At 41.7% G+C, this 21,365-nt stretch overlaps 1 protein-coding gene across 10 annotated transcripts in view; it reads left to right on the top strand.

The window, feature by feature from the left end:
• Positions 1–21,365, top strand: part of numbl (NUMB like endocytic adaptor protein) — a 78,273-nt gene that overhangs the window by 48,124 nt on the left and 8,784 nt on the right. For 6 of the 10 annotated variants that reach the window (XR_009789640.1, XR_009789639.1, XR_009789638.1 and 3 more), the window contains exons 2-8: positions 8,920–9,091; positions 12,520–12,594; positions 13,513–13,587; positions 16,275–16,415; positions 18,143–18,350; positions 20,426–20,677; positions 21,112–21,291. Coding sequence is in view for 7 of the 10 variants with exons in the window: in XM_061781209.1 (XP_061637193.1) it covers positions 8,920–9,091; positions 12,520–12,594; positions 13,513–13,587; positions 16,275–16,415; positions 18,143–18,350; positions 20,426–20,677; positions 21,112–21,291 (1,103 nt within the window). In the remaining 3 variants the exon portion in view is untranslated. Of the gene's footprint in view, positions 1–7,802; positions 7,824–8,919; positions 9,092–12,519; positions 12,595–13,512; positions 13,588–16,274; positions 16,416–18,142; positions 18,351–20,425; positions 20,678–21,111; positions 21,292–21,365 lie in introns of those variants that run through there. The other 4 variants (XM_061781214.1, XM_061781212.1, XM_061781213.1 and 1 more) reach the window with 3 other exon arrangements.

Here is a 21,365-nt window from a genome sequence, read left to right as displayed (position 1 = left end):
TACTAACTTTGTTGATTTTTGTTATGCTTACTTGTTATAATTACAGTATATGTTGAGCATTTATGCTTTTGATTATTTTGGAATTCATTGTGGATTGCTTGTTTAGTGTCTGGAATACATTTATTATTGCTTCAGTTTGTTGTTGACTTTGTTCCTCTTCATGGGAGAATAGGGGTACTGTGAGTTGGGAGTGTTGAGTGTTTGATATGTATATATAGACAGTGTGTATCCAAGCCAATCCAATGCCTGTGAATATTTACATTCATCCAGGTCATTTCATTCTCAGGGCGTTGAATCGATCACAACTGGACTGTTGTGGACTGTCCAACCCTAGCCTGTTGCATGAACTGATGAAGCCTGCCCCGATGAGAGGAGAAACAGCTTCTAAAACAGGGGTGTCAAACCTACGGCTTGCCGGCCAGAACTGGTCTGTCAGTGGGTCCAGTCGGGCCCGCGGGTATTGTTCTTCCCGTCTGGCAAGTTTTAGTTAATTTATACATATAGACACTTACAAGCCCAATTCCAATGAAGTTGGGACGTTGTGTTAAACATAAATAAAAACAGAATACAATGATTTGCAAATCAATCAATCCTGTTTGGAACATCCCACAGGTGAGCAGGCTAATTGGGAACAGGTGGGTGCCATGATTGGGTATAAAAGGAGCTTCCCTGAATTGCTCAGTCATTCACAAGCAAAGATGGGGCGAGGTTCACCTCTTTCCTCAACGTTGCAATTGCAAGGAATTTAGGGATTTCATCATCTACGGTCCAGAATATCATCAAAAGCTTCAGAGAATCTGGAGAAATCTCTGCATGTAAGCGGCAAGGCCGAAAACCAACATTGAATGCCCGTGACCTTCGATCCCTCAGGCGGCACTGCATCAAAAACCGACATCAATGTGTAAAGGATATCACCACATGGGCTCAGGAACACTTCAGAAAACCAATGTCAGTAAATACAGTTCGGTGCTACAGCCATAGGTGCAACTTGAAACTCTACTATGCAAAGCAAAAGCCATTTATCAATAACACCCAGAAACGCCGCCGGCTTCTCTGGTCCCGAGCTCATCTCAGATGGACTGATGCAAAGTGGAAAAGTGTTCTGTGGTCCGACGAGTCCACATTTCAAATTGTTTTGGGAAATTGTGGACGTCGTGTCCTCCGGGCCAAAGACGAAAGGAACCATCCAGACTGTTATGGACGTAAAGTTCAAAAGCCAGCGTCTGTGATGGTATGGGGCTGTGTTAGTGCCAATGGCATGGGTAACTTACACATCTGTGAAGGCACCATTAATGCTGAAAGGTACATACAGGTTTTGGAGAAACATATGCTGCCATCCAAGCAACGTCTTTTTCATGGACGCTCCTGCTTATTTCAGCAAGACAACACCAAACCACATTCTGCACGTGTTACAACAGCGTGGCTTCGTAGTAAAAGAGTGCAGGTACTAGACTGGCCTGCCAGCATGTCCAGACCTATCTCCCATTGAAAATGTGTGGCGCATTATGAAGCGTAAAATGCGACAACGGAGACCCCGGACTGTTAAACACCTGAAGCTGTACATCAAGCAAGAATGGGAAATAATTCTACCTACAAAGCTTCAACAATTACTGTCCTCAGTTCCCAAACGTTTATTGAATGTTGTTAAAAGAAAAGGTGATATAACACAGTGGTAAACATGACCCTGTCCCAGATTTTTTGGAACGTGTTGCAGCCATAAAATTATAAGTTAATGATTATTTGCTAAAAAGAATAAAATGTATTTGTTTGAACATTAAATATCTTGTCTTTGTAGTGTATTCAATTAAATATAGGTCTAACATGAAATCAAATACAAATCATTGTATTCTGTTTTTATTTATGTTTAACATAACGTCCCAACTTTATTGGAATTGGGGTTGTATTTTGAAACTTTATGATTTTATTTTGACACAAGCACCGTAGAACCAGAAGTGCAGAAGAGAGAAAAAAAGTCGGGGCACGCCTCCATCCATCCAAGAGAGTGAGGATTTGTGTGACGCAATGCCTATATACAGTATGTACCATATCATGTATTGTTTGCTAAGTAATTTTATGTACAAATGTGCACACGTGCAGTTAAAAATGAGTTTGTGAAGTTCATTGGGAGCCGTAATCCGCAATTTTTGGTGACCCTACTGCTGGAATTCACCATTACAACAAAGCGGTCCGTCACTGTGATATGACGTAGGCCCTCTTCCAACCCTTCCTGGGTGTATATAGACCAACATAGTGTATATTAGAGCTGTTGAAACCTGTGAGGTAAATAAAATGGGCGAGAGAAACTGTCTAAAGTGAAATATATACAGAATATACGTTTTCTAACCACTGCGGTTTTAAAGTACCTGGTAATGTAGAGACACACACATACATTTCCAGGTTCCTCCTCAACCATTCAAATAATGTACATGATGAAGTAAACATATTATTGTGTTTTACAACAATACTTAACTATATTTATAATATACCTGTGGATAAAAAAGTTAGCATGTGGCCAAAATGTACATGGGCGGTATATATACGTACGTTTGTACCTCTCACTGGCTGTGCAACCCACTTCTTCCAACTATGAATCTATCTTTTTCTGGTTTAATAAATGTGATAAAGTACAACATACTATTTTTGCAGCCTCAAACGCGCATCCACCAATCCAATGGCTCAATGTACGGCAGGGGTGGGCGGGACACTTTGCGGATGTGGTAGATGTTTTTCGTTTATTGTCCTGCTCTTTTTCCTCTTTTACCATCTCGATCATGCTTTTCGTGTCACGTCTCCGGACCTCAACTGTATGTCACTGGCGATCGATGTCCGTAGGGAGATTAAGGATGTTGTGGCAACCCGCAGTGAGAACACGCCCGCGACCCTAGTGAGGAGAAGCGGCTCAGAAAATGTATGGATGGATGGATGAATACTTTCCGTACCCACTGTATGTCCCTAATAATAAAAGATAATACAATTATTCTGCGATTGGCCGGCAACCAGTTCAGGGTGTACCCCGCCTCCTGCCCGATGATAGCTGGGATAGGCTCTAGCACGCCCGCGACCCGCGTGAGGAGAAGCGGCTCAGAAAATGGATGGATGGATGGAATACAATTATTTTGTCTTCATTTTTTCGTTTCACTCTGTCAATATGCCTGTATACATTTACAAGGCAGGAGGATAACCACACTTTCATTCTGAAAAGTTCCCACACTAGTTTGTGTGGACTGATGAGTCAGTTGAGCTCTTAAAGATGTCCAGATGGTTGTGGAAATGTATGTAAATTTAAAATGATTTCTAAATAAATAAGTCAGCATTACGCACACACACACACACAGACACACACACACATTTATATAAGGTACATACAGTTTATAGATCTACTGTGATTTGTATGTTGCAACTGTAAATGAAAACACTGATGTTGAAATTGCACTAATTTTTATGACATTTGAGATTGCTCATATCATTTGAAACAAGATTTGCAACTAGATACCAATCAATAAATGTGATTTTGTTTCCCAAATGAAATTGTAATTAAGTGCACTCAAAATATGGTTAATTTTTTTGTTTTGTTATTTTTAGCTTATAAGGCCACAGATATACTGGTCCGGCCCACTTGACATCCAATTGGGGTGAATGTGGTCCGCGAACTAAAATTTATTTGACACCCGTGTTCTAAGACAACCAGAACGGTCCACTGATCGATTCAATGACCTGAGAATCCAATCTAATCCAATCCAACTTTGTTAAGCACGTTAAAAGCAAGCACAGAGCACCCAAGTGCTGTCTGTACAAAGCAATAAATAAATAACACCAAAGGCAAAGAAGGTCACATAAAATACAAAGGTCGGTGAGTAAAGAAATTTAAAAGACGTAAATGTGAGTCAAAAAATGAGGAGTAAAATCAATAAGATTTTTTATTAAATGACCAAAAAAATAAATGGGTGTCAAATGCCATGGAGATACAGTAGATAAATTTTTAGTCGTGGTGTGTGTTGTGTGTGCGTGTATGTGTGGGTGTGTGTGCGTGTGTGTGTGTGTGTGTGTGCGTGCAATGAGACCTTTTTGTAGGCCATCAATTAGTACTGAACAAACTGATATTCATTTGCACTGACAAGGGTTTGATTATTGATAGATTTTAGGTGTTGTCTTGGCTTTCCATGCCTTTTTGCACCTCCCTTTCATCATGTGTTCAATACCTTTTCCCTTTTGTCATTTCACGTTTTTACACACAACTTAATTTCTGAGCTTATTTGTTCTACTTTCTTTGTATCTATGGATATTTTGGGTTGTTCCCAAAATCTGGTGAAATTTTGAGGTCAATAGCACCAGAAGTACATTTCGTGAGAAAAATGGTGACGTGTTAAATACTAATGTCAGCCGCTGTATTTGCCTGTTTTCAATTTGTTTAGCTCTATGCTGTTACCAATTATTTTGTTTTGTCATTTGACTGAAATGCAATCTGCATGATACGAAAAAGTGTTACTGTTGTTTGTCATCATTATTACAAAGTAGTCAAAGACCAAGTTGGAAAACAAATGTCAAACAGATTTTGCTTTTTACGTATCCTGAAATAGTTGCTGTTTGTTTGTTTTCCGAGTCATACTCAACTTTGCATGCACACACACGCACACATACACGCATGTGTCTCGTCTTTCTTGCTTCTCATGAGGTGGGTTTCGCTACCACGTGGTTTTGAAGAAGTGTAAGGGAGGAGTATGTCCCATTTTGCCAAAATTGCTGTTGAACAGAAAACATCTGGATTACGGAGAAATCCAGTGTGTGTGTGTGCCTGTGCGCGCATGCGTGTCTATGCATGTGAGAGAGAAGGAGAAAGGGAAGGGAGTCCAGCCAAAGATATCAATCAGAATCCCATCTGGTGACCACTAAACACAGCTGGGAACACATGAGGTCATGCTGTTTTAGTACAGATTATACAAACGTAATACACACAAACATGCACACGCATATGCACATACCAATTACATACTAGTATGTATCATGATTGAAAGTGAGAAGAAATATTATATACATCTGGCATGCCATCAAATCCCATTCAATGTGCTCTTCACACTTGCCCTGTGACTGACTGGCGGCCAGCCGCTCTGGTGACCCTGAACAGGATCCCAAAATGGTTGCATGAATGGATTAAGATTTCCAGTCATCTTTTTATACTTCAGCTAGTGTTTATTGGTTGTTTTTTGGGGGCTGTTGTGAGGTCCATGAGTGGTCAGCTAGGGTGAAGAGACTTCAGATTCTATGTAATATATCCACACTTGGAAGTAGCGTGAGCTAATGTATTGCAGATGTTTGGACGGGAAATTGCTATTTTCTTTTGGCATCAAGCCTTCGGATTGTGTAGTCTACTCAGAGGTGCTGATGGCTTTATGACTTGAATGTTCTTCATTTGGACCTTTATATTTATTCACGCTTCAATGTACGTTCTTTTCGCTGCTTCAAAAAGTTGTGCATATGGTTGTTATTTACAGGGTTAGGTCACAACTATGAGAGGTGTTTACAAGTTCCATGCCCAGTAACGTCTCCACCCCGATGGGTCTCCAGCGACTCTCTCGTAAAGGCAGTTTACGACAACATTGTTCCTTATTTCGCAACGTGATGCTCAGAAAATTCGGTATGAGCTTCTTTAACTTCTGTGTGGCCACACTTTCTACAGTGCTGTGAATAAGTATTTGCCCCCTTCTCAAATTCTCTTTTTTTCCCCCCTAGCAATTAGTCTTTCGCATCTCTGATATTTTGGCCCACTATTCCTTGCACAATTGTTGTAATTCAGCAACACTGGAGGGATTTCAAGTATGAATGCCCTTTTATTAAGATTGTAAGATCAACCTTATCAATCATATTGAAGTCTGGACTTTGACTTGGCCACTCCAAAACCTTTTTTATTTTTTTTATTTTTTTATTTTTTAAAAAGACATTCAGACGTTAACTTGCTGGTGTGTTTTGGATCGTTATCCTGCTGCAGGACCCAGGTGCACTTCAACTTGAGGTCACAAACATGAACTGAACATTCTCCTTCAGCATTTTCTGGTAAAGATCAACATTCAGTATTCCATCAATCACATCAAGTCATCCAGGTCCTACAGTAGGGAAGAAGCTCCAGACCAGCACACTACCACCACCATGATTGACTTGTTATAATGTTCTTTTTCTGAAATGCTGTGTTACATTATGCCACATGTAACGAGACACACACCTTCAAAAAAGTTCATATTGGTCCATAGAATATTCGCCCAAAAGTCTCGGGAATCGTTCAGATGTTTCTTTGCAAAAGTAAGATGAGCCTTTATGTTCTTTTTAATGAGCAGTGGTTTTCGCCTTGGAACTCTGCCATGGATGCCATCTCTTCCTTATTGTTGAGTCATGAACAGTCTGACCTTTACTGAGGCAGGGAAGGCTTGCAGTTCTGCAGATGTTGTCCTGGGTTCCTTTGTAACCTCCTTGGTGAGTCGTCGCTGTGCTCCTGGGGTAATTTTTGTCGGCTGGCCAATCCTGGGAAGGTTTGACACTGTTTATTGTTTTCTCCATTTGTGGATAATGGCGCTTAGTGTGGTTTGTTGGAGTCCTAAAGATTTAGAAATGGCTTTGTAACCCCTTACAGAATGATAGATGGCAATTACTTTATTTATCATCTGCTTTTAAATTTCTTTGAAGATCATTGCATTTTGTTGCAGCTTTTTGAGATCTTTTGCCCGACTTCATTTAGTCAGACAGGTTCTATTTAAGTGAATTCTTGATTGAACTTGTCTGGAGGTAATCCGGATTGGGTTCGGTCAGTGAAAATGAACTTGGCTTTCCATTAAATGTGATTAGGTACAGTTAATTCATGATTTACCAAGGGAGGCAATTACCTTTTCACCCAGGACCAGGTAGATTAGTACTGATCTAAAAGTGAGTTGTATTTCCTTTCGTGCCACTTGTTTGCTGCCTTATGTGGTAGGCCTGATTTTTGTTTTGTTGTTATTGTCGTTGTTGTTTTAAGTCCCTGAACTTTCTTCGCTTGTTGGGCTTTTAAATTGACTGTCTCTGAATTCTCAGTGGTTGTCAAGTGTTCTTAAACCCTTGATTGTTAAATGCTTCCTGTCATCATTATGGAACTACTGGAGATGATTTTATCCATGAAGAAAGGCACATTCTCTCCTCCATTTGCTTTCTTCACACTTTCTCCTTCTGGTGTGGCTTTTCGTCAATTCTGGTACATCGCTCTCCATAGTTTAGCGTACAAGAAAGTGTAGTCGGTTCACCACAGCTCATCCACTCCCACTAGCCCAATATGTGGGCAGTACTGTGGGATCTTCCCGGCGAGCGCCTCCTTTCTCTTTCACCCTACTTGAACACGCTCTGGTGCTTGGTACCGTTCCCAGAAATGAATGGCACAAGCTGCAGCATGTGTGCACGTTGAGGGAGTGTATGTCAGAGTGTGTCCATTCTTGGCACAGAGCGCATGTCTCACATGCCAGGAATGAGTAATGCCACTCAAGCTGTTTTGCAGCCGTTGCATATCAGTAATCCACATTACACACACGCCTGTGAAGTGAGAACGAGTGTAAATTTACACACGCTTCCGGCACGCCAGTCATTACCACTGCTGCAGCAGTGGTTATTAGAAGTGACGTGTCTGAGTGGGCATATACAACGTATATCTGAATTAGCACCCAGACCCCATGTGTGTAGCAGAAGGAGTTTTCTCTTCTCCTCAGTCTGCAGATTTGATACTTTATGGACATTATATGCCTTCGGTGTCGGGGTTGTGCAATTTCACACCCTGTTGTAGCCAGCACGCCCGTTTCTGGGTCAAACAGACGGTAAGAAAACAATGCGGCTTGTGTCTCTGATCCTTTAAACTCAGGATATGAAGATGAATGGATTACTGAATGACTTTAATGTGTAGCTTTTCTATGAAAAAGAAAAACTTTTCATCATGGGAAGTGTTAAAAGTTTTTGTTAGACATCTGTACTGTATGTGATGTGATGTGCATGGTTGCACCGCACTGAGTGTCTCTTTTGAACTGTTATACCAAAAACACAGATACTAGACAGTAACAGCAATGTAAAACCATTAGCATAAATACTGTAACTGTGATGCTGCAAAGAGCCATTATATTTCAGCAGTAGGCTAGAGACACTCAAATGTTTGCCTCTCCTGTGGCAAATATGACTGTGACGGAATGAAAACAGTAATTACCCTTTTTAAGCAGGCCGCGTTTGAATGGTGTCATGTTTCATTGTGCCGGGAAATTAGCATTGCAATGCTCCAATTAAACAACACAGACAGAATAGTGTTTATAGACAAGCGTCTGTGTTGATTAGGATGTGCACAGTCCGAATGACGAAAGCATGTGGAAGCTTTGCTGTTCGCAAAGCTTACACCCACCGGACTCATTAATCGGTACATCTGCACAATGTAATGAGATCCAATACAAGGACCGAATAAAAAAGTTGCTTTTACTCAGATAACAAGGCTCCGTTTTGATCAATATGGTCAAGTACGTATGCAAAAAATAAGCACTGCACCATACTGAAAGCTGTTTCCAATATGTACCCCTTTCATACAGCTATATTTTACCCCAAATATGTTATTTGACAAGCACGTCTTTATGAAGCACTGGAGTTTTACAATGCTGCAAAATACAACAGCGTGATGACATGAAATGTACAGTGAGACATTGAAATTCACCTGAGTGGTTTGACAAAGCTAAACCTGATGAAATGGATCATGTAGTCGATGGCTTTTCCTTGTAATTTTAATCTTAACAATGTGAAATATTAGTTCATTACAGTCTTTTGTTTAATTGTCATAATGCGGAGAATAATCGTATGTTTTCCCACATTGTTTTCTCTTCTGTGCAAATTGAAAATATTCAACTTGTGTGTTTTACTTGTAACAGTAACATAAACTAGTTTCTCCCTCTATGTCCCCAGTACCAGGGAGCACGTGACCCCGGAGATGAACAAGCTTCGTCAGAGCCTGAGGAGGAAGAAGCCCACCTACGTCCCCGAGGCCAGCAGACCACATCAGTGGCAGGCAGACGAGGAGGCTGTACGCAAAGGCAAATGTAACTTCTCTGTCCGGGTAAGCCTTCCCAAGCCCCGATTTTTGTATTATGTTATAGCCATGATATTTAGCCCTAAAATTCTTAATCCCCATCATCACAAATCAGTGTAATTTATTGCAGATTAGACAATATTCTGTGGGGTGTATTCATTTACAGTGTTTTGAGGTGTCATGTCAAGGCAATTTACTGGTTTCTTTATTTATTTGATCATTTCTGTTCAAAGGAGGAAGGTTAAAACATCTAATGTGTGACTGAAAAGAAATGATCTGCAGTGTTGCAGAAATGTACCGGTACTTGACGGCTGCAGCCTACACAGCTCACACAGACATCTAAAAGTGAGAGTTTGCGCTGTAATTTCCTTGCCTGGCAAATTTTTTTTTCCTTGCCATTCTTTATCTTCATTTTCTGCAGTCAGTATTTTTGTATTCACGACAGAAAGTGAAAAGTGTACAATATTTATTTCTAAATATGACTGATCATTTGGTTTTTTTTATTCTGAGATACATGACAATGTCAAAAGTGACATGATGGCCAAATCTAAATCTTTAGACTTAGGTTGAGTGGGTTGACTCTTCTACTATTTATCCATGCATAACTAACCTATGGAAAATAGGGACCTTATTATTTTGCCAATGAGAAAAGCACAGGCCTGTTTTCCCATTTTGCAATCGATCGCATACACAGAAGCAATAGTCTCTTAGACTGATAACCTACTCCAGAAGAGAGAAGAGCTGGAGAAACAATGACAGTTATTGATTTATGGATTGAGGAGACTGGATGAAATGACTGTTTGGGAGATGGGAACATGGAAAAGGGATGGAGAGACTCAAGGAGATATGAGCTGAGAGTCATACAATCAGATAAAAGGGGCTCATAATGAACAAGCCTTGTACGAAAGAACAATCGAGTCAAAGATGGAGGTTCTTGTTGAACATACAGACAACATTAATAAAACGACGCCTGTTCACATGCAGCTGCAAAAAGGACTGTAGGCAGTACACACCAACTGCTTGTTCCCATGGTCCCACTCATACATGTATTTTTAATATTCTTCTACTGTACTATTAATCTTCTACAGAGTTGTGGAGGAATGACCCTGCTGGTTCCAGTAAATGTACACTTCACTGTAGAAGCATTATCAAGTTTATTATCTTGAACGGCACACACTCAACACTGCAATTCATGAACGAATAAAACGCACTGTCACGCGCATGTCCTCCTTTCATTGTTAAGAGGGAAACAATGATACCTTGTTTTTTTTTTTTTTAATTAACACTTAAGATCTGTTTTCAAAAGCGTTTTTGCTCTCAAAAACAGACCTTTTATAAGAACAAGATATTTGGTTAAAACTGTCCCACTTAAAGAGTGGCAACATTTTCACTGCAGGTCTTGATAACCACTTCAAATTTAGTGTTGTGGCGATTATGGATGAAATAAGGATTGTGCTTAATTTAGAAGGAAACGAGTTGGAAGCGGCGCCTGCGTCACTTCCGGGTTATCGTAATTTAAAATTACGCCGTTATAAATCAAGATATTTGATATATATGAGGGGCACCATGTCATATTTTTACAAGTTTAACTTGAGGCGAAATGACGACAAACCTTTTTAATCAGTCTCTTATCGGAAGGTGGCTACACTTTAGAAACCTTGAGTTCTCGACTTTCCAGAGGTTTCGTTCTGAACCCAAACACACACACAATCAATGTAAGTGGTGAATTTTATAGGAAATGTAATAATAAAAAGGGGGTTCTACAGGATAAAACACAGACAAACACAAAACAAACAAGGTACAGACGAACATTGACAAAGGAAGGGATTTGTGACGTGAGATGAGCAGAATGGACGTGTAGTGAATGCATATAGCTGAGGACTCGTGGTCTCATTAATATAAACCCAATATGCAGTAATCTGTACTTTTAGTAGACCAGTCCAGACAGGACATCTCTCGGGTGTCTCTGTTTTAGGATTATTTTGTGGTGTAAAACCAGTGGTATAAAAAAAATTATTAACAATTAATTATTGGATTTAAGATAACGAGACCATTTCCTCACCTTGCATTGTTCCACGCTCATCCTCTTTCATACCTGTAACGAATGTTTCAAATGTTGTGTGGTGTGGAGAACATTACTATTTGTGGTGTGGGGTGAAACATTTCATCTGGTTCAGTTGACAACAGATTTGATGTTAGACATTCAAGTTTGCAGCAATACAGTCACTAGTGGCGTTCATGCAAAGTTCTTAAAATATTAACTCCCAGTCGAGTCACAGACTGTCCTATGAACCCATGTCTGTAGTGTCGTTCTGTCGCCCGTGGGTGTCGCTGTTGCCTGTTCCAACTCCCAAGTGGCGGGACTCAACAGGGTGGAGGCGCCTTTGTTGGCGCAATTCTTCGACTGGCGGGGAGTTAATTAACTTAGCGTCCGGGGGCGAACTCGGCATCCTTGGGTCCCCGCTTTGAAGCGCCAGGCAGCCGTGATTCACTTGGCGGCATGGCAAAGCAAATCTCTGTGTCTTGTTTTTGATGGTTTATGGCGGCTGATTCGTTTAGCGTCTTCGTGTGACGTTGCGTCTCGCCAGCCTCTATCGTCTACCTCGGCGGGGAGCGGCGGTAGTGCGAGGCTGCGGTGCCGGGCGGCATCTTTTGCGTGGCATGTCCGCTACAGTGGCTACAACTACAGCATCTTTTTGATTCCACACTCCCACAGCACATGGAAATCAGTCAGAAGTGACAACATCAGGCAGTGACTTTAAAGTAAACAAACATTATATTGATAAACATTATGCATCGTTTAGTTTGGCCTGCACTGACCTAAATAGAAGACAGCCTCTGTGGTGCATTTGGGTAGATGTATCTGCGTATACACTTTCGATCGGTGAATACATTTCGATGAGGTCATGCTTGCCATAATTATCTGAGCTGCCTGCTTACACTGCAGTGACATTGGCAGGTATCATATTCATATATACAGTAAACTGTATTTACATTTTTTATTTTATTTGAAGTCAGGATTTTTAGCAGAGGACATTTGATTCCCTTGGTTGTTTATTTTTTCATGCTTAGTCTGCCATGACTTATTATATTAACTGAGAAATGAAACTGAATGTCCGAAAGACATTCAGGGAAGTTGTGGCTTTGCTGGAGCTGACCTGTCGCTGTCATAGATGATGTAATTGTGTACCTTCTAGGCTTCTCATATACAGTAGGAGCACGCACCAGAGACAAGAATTCTTCTTGTTACAAATGACTCCAATCCTGCCTCCCTCTCTGTCCTGTCATCAGCTCCAACATAATATACCAGCAATAGAAACAGGGAATGGGTCCTGATGATGGTTCCTTTTATCATTTCCATTTCGTCTTCGCTTTCAATGGACTTTGTCATTCTAATAACAGGGATTGAGAACAGTGAAATGTATTTCAAAATAACATCATCCTTTGGTCTTCAGTACCTGGGTTTGGTGGAGGTGGAGGAGTCTCGAGGGATGCATGTGTGCGAGGAGGCGGTGAAAAAGCTTAAAATTGTGAGTATACGACGTACACTACATATACATATATATGTACATGCACGCACGCATGCACACACACACACAGACACACACAGACATTCAATACTCTCTGCAGTTACCTTTGCTTTGCTGTTCCTGCAGGTGTCAGCAGAGCAGAAAATGTGTACACTATGCCACACTGGCACAAATAAAAACACTAAAAATCTAGTGTAGCGTTGACATCAAAACATTTCTAATGATGACATACACCACGGCTATCGTGACCCACTTGATAGATATCTATGGAGGCAAACATTTGCTGAGCCTTGTTTGGAGATGTGGAGTGTGTTGTTGTCATGTAGTAACTTCCTAGTTTATTTCTGATGATGCACAACCAGGAAACATACTGTGTGTTTGATACACACGTAATAATAGTGTACTAAATATTGATTTTCCAGCACTATTTTCCAGTTATTAAATCCATCGCCCACCTCCTCATTTAGCCTTCTTCAACTTCAGCTTCCATAAATTGCTTCCTATCTGTTCTGTTCCTTTACTCTCTATGGGATTATGCAGTAACTGGTTCAAAGATAATTTTTTCGTTCTCTCTTTCTGTTTCCCCGGTTCACACGTTCCAAATCCCACAGACTCTTTTGAAAGTCCAATTGAGTATTTTAAGGTCCAACCTAGGCTGAGTTGGCCCATGTGTTATAAGGTTTGGGTCCCTCCCTTGTAAAATATATTTTCTGCCTGCATATTTTTATGGCCCTCCTCCACTCTTCCAACCACCTCCCTGTAATGTACTGTAATTTGACCTCATTAGTATGGCAAGTAACTTGACATGCTAATACTGGCTTATGATTACATCATGACAAGAATGACAATTAACTGTGTAACCTCCCTGTAAGGCTGTGCAGGATTCATTCTCTTCCATGTTTTTTTTGGTCCTTGCAGAGCGGGAAAAAGACAGTGAAGGCAGTGTTGTGGGTGTCAGCTGATGGACTCAGGGTGGTGGATGATAAAACGAAGGTAAGCATGTTTTTAAGTTGTCGTTTTTGTACCCACATCAATTCTCTTACAACCAAAATAAACATGACCTTAAAGTCATTCGCATTAGTTTGCTTGACTGAGAAAACCAAACATGTTACTCTCGACTGTCCATCACATTTAAAATCAACCTTTACTAGGTCCACTGAAATGAAAATTCCACCTTTTCAAAGACACTCACTTTGGATTAACTATCAGCGAGGTAATCTTTTACTGTCTATTATTGTGGTTATAGTTTGCAGTTATACGTTACAGTCTAGAAGCTACGCTGCACACATCATACTTGGAACTGTAATAATAATAATTCTGAACACCGGCTTGGTCCGAGCGGCGTTCCAAAGGTGATCAGGGGGGAGGAGGAGCTTAGACATGAACTTGCACTTGAGGAATGTCTGGTGACTGAGAGGCCGCCTCCTTGTGTGAGTGCAGCTCACCGGGAACTCTTTTAAAAGTAGATCAGAGTAAAGAGCTGCAGAGAATAAAGGAGAGCGCGAGTTCAATGGAGAAGCCCCTTACGTGCCTTCTTTTCGTATTGTTGGAAAACCACACACACACACGTCACATCTCCAACAACCCCCCGGCTTCACTTCAATAACACCACCTCTGTGTGTGCTTCTTATGCTCTGAGCCAAATATGTCCGAGAGTGGGCAATGGAACTATACAATACATCTGCAAAATTACAAATCCTTTCACTTTTATGAGCTTACTCTCAATATAAATCTTTTTTTTCCTCCAACCCAACTCCCTGCATGATAAATAATAAATGCTTTTTTTTACTCGAGAGAAACATTATTGTATGGTTTCAATAAATATGACTTTAAAAAAAAAAAGGCAGCAGCTATTGTAGAATCAGAATCAAATAGATGAGCTGTTGTTTCCTCATCAGTGGATGGTAGACTATCCATCCATCCATTTTCTGAGCCGCTTCTCCTCACTAGGGTCGCGGGCGTGCTGGAGCCTATCCCAGCTGTCATCGGGCAGGAGGCTCGGTACACCCTGAACTGGTTGCCAGCCAATCGCAGGGCACATAGAAACAAACAACCATTCGCACTCACAGTCATGCCTACGGGCAATTTAGAGTCTCCAATTAATGCATGTTTTTGGGATGTGGGAGGAAACCGGAGTGCCCGGAGAAAACCCACGCAGGCACGGGGAGAACATGCAAACTCCACACAGGCGGGGCCGGGGATTGAACCCGGGTCCTCAGAACTGTGAGGCTGACGCTCTAACCAGTCAGCTAGCGTGCCGTGGATGGTAGACTATCTTGTAAAGATTTAAAAAAAACAAAAGTAACAATATTGGGGATCCAACATTTTGTTGTTTCTTGTTTGTTTATACACATATCACAAGAACAATACAATCTTCCCATTTGCACGGAAGTGACACATTTGTGTCTTGCCCCACAATATACCGCTGTGATTGGCATCACAATAAATGGTTGTCAGAAAGTGTTGTGGTAAATATCTGTACAGTATTGTACCCTTCACAATTTTTAACAATTAAACAACAGACCCAACTGTATTAGGGATTTGCACACATTGTTGTGTGATTATTGTATAATTTAATTCAGATTTTTATGCTCAACAAAACACCAAGTCATCCTCCTAATGCAATCCAATCTAGAATAATTTAAAAAATAAAATAAAAATCAGCTGCCACTGCCACAGAGAACCTGGATCACCTATTTTTGTATTATATCCAGTAGTATACAGTAGTATATGATATCCCTCCCACTTTGGTCTCCCTGTGGCTCTTCATGACCTTTCCTCTCTGTGTCAGTCTCAGTCAATGACGAAGTTGTGAAACGCAGACTGAGTGTACTGCGTGTGTGAGGCTTGACCTTCATGATGCACTAATAGAAAGCAAAGTTCAAATCCTTTTCTGTAGATAGATGAGACACACACCATCACACGTCGCCATGCCTTTTTCTTCCTTGCGGTCATGAATCACATGTACGCACGCGCACACCCAGTGGGCATATCACTGACTTACTTGATTGACTTTTTCCTGCACTTTATGGAGGTGTGTGCCTGTGTTGTACTGTAGTATTTGTTACACATTGACTCCAAAGCAGACATCACATGACCACAGTCAGTTGTCTGAAAAGAAGACACTTTGCTCTGCCCTGCCTTTCACCTTGGTACCAGCAGCTCCCTGCATTCACTCACTGGCTGCAATGAATGGCCTGTTATTCATCCTTCTCTTTATCCACTTTTCTTTTCTCTCCTCCGCATCCGCCCTCTCTCTCTCCAGCTCCCTCCCCCCGCCCATCTTCGACCCCTTTCTTTGTTTTCTGAGGCCAAAAAGGATGCGAGTGGATGCGTGTGTGAGCCCTTCTGTCTTCCTTTGTCCCTTTCATCTGCCTCTCGGCTCTTGTGTTGCGCTTCCCTTTTTTGTTTTTGGAGTGTCAACGAGGTGAGCTCGGCCCCCCTAAATATACAAGAAGGAAGTGATGCCCCCCTTCATGTCTCATCTGTAGACACTGAGGCAGGCTGAATAAACTTTTCATAGAAGGAAAGGCGAGTGGCGCAAACATCCCAGATATTTAAAGAGGGCCCAGTGTCACTAATGTGTTGTTGCTGACTTTTATAGGTGGGACTGAAAAGGCCTTCGCGGCTCGGAAATAGCGGGTTAGCTATTGTCTTTTTTTTCTCTCTCATTCTTCTAGGACCTCATTGTGGACCAGACCATAGAGAAAGTCTCCTTCTGTGCTCCTGATCGAAATTATGACAAGGCGTTCTCCTATATCTGCAGAGACGGCACCACCAGACGTTGGATGTGCCACTGCTTCATGGCTCTCAAAGACTCGGTGAGGGAACCTGCAAGCTTCTTTCTCTCTCTCCATCTGACTTTATCTATGCTACAATTATTCTTTGATTTTTAAAGCCCTGTAAAACTTTTAGTCTGCTATTACTTTTGACTAATCTCCCTCCACTAAGACCCCCCCCCCCCCAAAAAAAAAAAAATCAATGAAGGCTTTTAAAGTACATTTGTTCAGCAAAAATATTTGGTTTCTCGTTCGAGTTTCCAAATTAAGGCTTCTACTCTAATAAACAACATGTTTCAAGTCGTCAATTTGAACAATTAAAATAGACGCCTACTTGTTTACCCTCAGAAAAAATAACAAAGCACAGCTGGAGCCACTGCGTATCTGTAATTACCTTTACTATAGCCACGTTCCCACCAAATTGGTACACTGCATCCTAATTTGGTCAATGCGGCTGTGTCGGCAGGATGCTGTTAGCTGCATGAGCTCTGTAAATAGCGTGAAATAATAGCAGCAGGACAGCGTGTTAATCGCCAGTGAATTCAACAAAGATGAAAAACACGACACGGTACAATGGTTTGTCTGTATATGTAACCAAAAATTTTTTCCCTCCAATTCTGTACAAGTCTCCCAAAGTAGCATACAAAAGTAACTCATAAATTTATTTTTTTAAATAATTCAACAAAGAGACTTGGGTTGGAAAGACATGACTAATATAACATATTTGCATATATCTGCTCTGCTATTGACTGGCAACCAGTCCAGGATGTACCCTGCCTTTTGCTTTAAGTCAGCTGGGATTGTCTCAGACACACTCGTGAGTCGTAGCCCTAATGACAACTAGCGGTGTGGAAAATGGATGGATGGAGTAATAAACTACACATCAGCCATGGTCTTACATCCATTCAGCAAGTGAATTCAGAGCGCTCACACTTGTCTGCTTCAGGTACGCTGGTCAGGTACGTGTAAAGTGATATTCGGAAACAGAAGCAGGTAACAATTTGCACCGTGTTATTGATAGGAACTGACACATGAACTGAAAAATGAACTGAAACTGATCATGTCGGTCAAATACACACTCTCCTTCAAATTCTCAGTCACAAATCAGCGTGTCTCGGTCGACACTTACCATTGAATTAATAAATAAGGAGTTGAGTCGATAGCCACCCCGTTTACTGTTTTAAAAATGTCTGGCATTGTTCCCCACTGATTTTCTAACATTTCACTGAAATTTAGAGGAACACTGTGGGAATAAAAAGGACCACAACAAGAGATGAGATGAGATGAAGAATAAAATGTGAACCCAAGCCACGTTTTAACACTGCCGTTTCAACACTGCCGAGCAATTTCGACTACGAGATGGATTACTAGTGTGAACAGAAGGGAGTAGAGCACTGGCACAGTTAAGATGATTAGGCAGGAGCCTGTAGAGCTGTCCATCTCCGTCTGTCTCTATTTCCACCACACACTCTCCATGTCTTCTTATTTTTAACTGAACGATCTTGTTGTGAGTTTGGCTACCACAGTGGGACATTTTGTGGGAAAAGGCTGAGTGTAATCTGATTGGATGATTACCACAGGGAATCTTAAAAGTTAAATAAACAACATGAGCATCTAAGTGGGATAATTATAGCTTAATCCGATACTCATGATGTCAATTGTATTGTATGTCGGAGTATGACTGTTGAATCACACTGGATGAAATCTAACGATGAGTAACACATCTGGGATTGTAATCGTTTTTAATGTTTTTATTTCTGCTGCATCAGGGAGAGAGACTGAGCCATGCAGTGGGCTGTGCCTTTGCCGCCTGTCTGGAGAGGAAACAGCGTAGAGAGAAGGAGTGCGGCGTTACGGCATCTTTCGATGCCAGCCGTACATCATTTGTACGAGAGGGCTCCTTCCGCGCTAACTCAGCCTGCAGTCAGCACGGCAGCGGTAGTGAACGAGATGACAAACTGCAGGATAAGAACAAAGGTGAGGTCCCGGCAAACATACGGAGTGACAATACTTATCTCGCTTTGATAGATTAAGACTAATCTATCAAAGCTTCCAGAGATACACACACTGGCCACAACTGACACACAATCAACAATCTAATACAGGACATACAGGTGCATCTCAATAACTTATAGAATAATTCATTTATTTCAGTAGTAAAATTAAAAGAATTAAACTCATATAAGATACAGATTCATTAAATATAGCAAAATACTTTATTTATTCGTACCATATTTCTCGATCAAAAAAACCTTTTGATTGTTTTATATGTAATATTCCAATTACTTCAGATAGTAAATTTGGGGTTTTGTTTTACTTGTAAGCCACCATCCATCCATCCATTTTCTCCCGCTTATCCGAGGTCGGGGCCCACTTATCCGAGGGGGGGGCGCAACGTCTGCAAAAAGCAGAGATGCAATACTGAGGCCACCAAACCGGACCCCCTCTACGCCTCGGCTGTGCCTAGAGATTCTGTCCATAAACGTTATGAACAGAATCGGTGACAACGGGCAGGCGTGACAGAGTCCAAACCTCGCCGTAAACGAATCCGACTTACTGTCGGCAATGCAAACCAAACTCTGACACCGGTCGTACAGGGACCGAATAACCCATATCAGTGGGTTTGGTACCCCATATTCCCGAAGCACCCCCCACAGGACTCTCTGAAGAATACAGTCGAACGCCTTCTCCAAGTCCACAAAACACATGTAGACTGATTGGGCGAACTCCCATGCACCCTCGAGGACCCTGCTGAGGATGTAGACCTGGTCCACTGTTCCACGGTCAGGACGAAAACCACACTGCTCCTCCTGAATCTGAGATTCGACTTTCCGACGGACCCTCCTCTCCAGCACCCCTGAATAGACCTTACCAGGGAGGCTGAGGAGTGTGATCCCCCTCTAGTTGGAACACACCATCCGGTCCCCCTTCTTAAAAAGGGGGACCACTACCCCAGTCTATATGTTTCTCTATAAACACACACTAATTTGCCTGCTATTTTGCTCTTCAACGTTGGCAAATCTCTGCTTTAACGCGGTTCCAGACAGATCTATGTGACAAGTGTACTGTACCACCCAATCACTTACGTTTTGCCACCTCATGTGATAGCTTAGCAAATATTAGCGTCCCTGTCTTATCCTCTGCCCTTCGTGATAACGAATCAGTTACTTGTTTATGATTCGTGACTTTTGCTGCGTTGACAACAGATGCAAGGTGCACATTTGCCTCTACGGCTCGGAATTGTATTTAGCTGCGTTAGCTGTAGGTCGTAGGTAGCTGGGGCGGTACAAAAGAGGATGCAACAACAAGCATTCTCCTTACCCTAAAATCGGAAAGCAGCGAGGTTGAGACGCCCCAGTTTGGCCCGCTAGCATGACGATGGCAAAAGCCTCGCAGTTCCCACAATTCATTGCTACATCCAAATTTGAATTACTGCCGTAATTAAGACGTTCATCTTTGTTGTTAATGTGTGTTTATCTTACCACTAGCTTGTTGAATGTATGTGTTATTTAACTGTAACATTTGTGGCAAATTTATGGTGCACTATGTCATTATCAAACTGTCTAAGTTGTAAGTAATATAGTGACATCCCAGTCAATTCAACTGGATAGTCAACAAAGACCTACTGGCATTGCTTGTTAATAAGTTTTCTTAAGTATTCAGTGTACACACTCATGCGTTGGCCGCGGCACAGCTAAGAGCTAGCGGCAATGCTATTTCGGCCGTTTTATTACAATGCACTTTCGGGCCATTTTCGGCCGAAACATTTCAGTCGCCAAGGCTGAATGAAACGTTTGCACATTTTTGTTTGGTCTGGAGTTTTTAAATGGAATAGTTTGAACATTGAGGCGTTTGTAAATCAGGGTTCCACTGTATTCACGGTGTGTTTGTTATCATGGTTTGCAGCAGTACACTGTATAACTGCAATGCCTCATATGCCGAGAACCGTTTCCCTCTTACATACAACCGAAATTTGACCTACTAATGTGTACCTATTGGTGTGGTCATTGGAAAAACTTTCATTGACTCATTTTCCACTCTCCTTCCTCCAGACCAGCCTTCTGTTCATGCAGCCCTGCCCCCTGGTACTGCCTCCCCACCTGAGGGAGCAGCAGAACCTGGTGGGCCTCACGCCATCCCCCGCCGCCACGCACCCATCGAGCAACTGGTGCGTCAAGGCTCATTCCGGGGATTTCCAGCTCTCAGTCAGAAGAACTCTCCCTTCAAGCGACAGCTGTCACTTCGCCTCAATGACCTGCCATCAACACTGCAACGCAAGACTGACTTTGAGGCCAAGAACGCTGGTGAGTTGGAAGGTTCTTCCAGTTAGTATTTAGTAAGATGTGCCTCCATTTCAAGCCTTTTCTTTGCTTATGGTTATTGGAAAATGTCAGCCATAATGGATGTACTTATGGTAAAACTATATCAGGGCAAAGTTCACTATGTACTATGATTTAACATTGCCTCCTATTACTACTTTATTCTGTGTGGGGGAAAACATGTGTATGTACAAAACAAAAACAATGAAAAAGAATAATGTATTTGTTAAATGAATATGAATGAAATAATTGTAAAATAGAATAGTTTTCCAGACATCATTTCAAATGAGGTAATATTTTGGCCAAAAAAAGGTTTTACTTCTTTATTTAGATTCCAATTCTCCTCATCCCCTGGTTTATCTCTCCCACACTCTTCCTCATTTTCATCCTCCCTCTTCCCTGTGGTCCTTTCTCGCTAGTACTAGAGGTGGACATGAGTTTGTCTGGTGAGGGAGAGATTAATGCCCTGTGTAGCCAGATCAACACCTCCTTCACTAAGCCATCTGAGGACCCTTTCTCCAACCCTAGTTCATCTGCGAGTGGACTGCCAACCTGCGTCGTGCCCCCATCACTGCCTCCTCCACCAGCGCCGATGCAGGGTAACAAGTAGTATATTAATCATGGGAAGTAGATTTCTCTTTCATTTATTTGCATAAGTGCCCTAAATCCTTCA

This window comes from Phyllopteryx taeniolatus, chromosome 8 (genome assembly GCF_024500385.1).
Source record: "Phyllopteryx taeniolatus isolate TA_2022b chromosome 8, UOR_Ptae_1.2, whole genome shotgun sequence".
Lineage (NCBI taxonomy): Eukaryota > Metazoa > Chordata > Actinopteri > Syngnathiformes > Syngnathidae > Phyllopteryx > Phyllopteryx taeniolatus.
The sequence above is the reverse complement of the archived record's forward strand: the minus strand, read 5'-3'. Positions and strand labels throughout refer to the sequence as shown.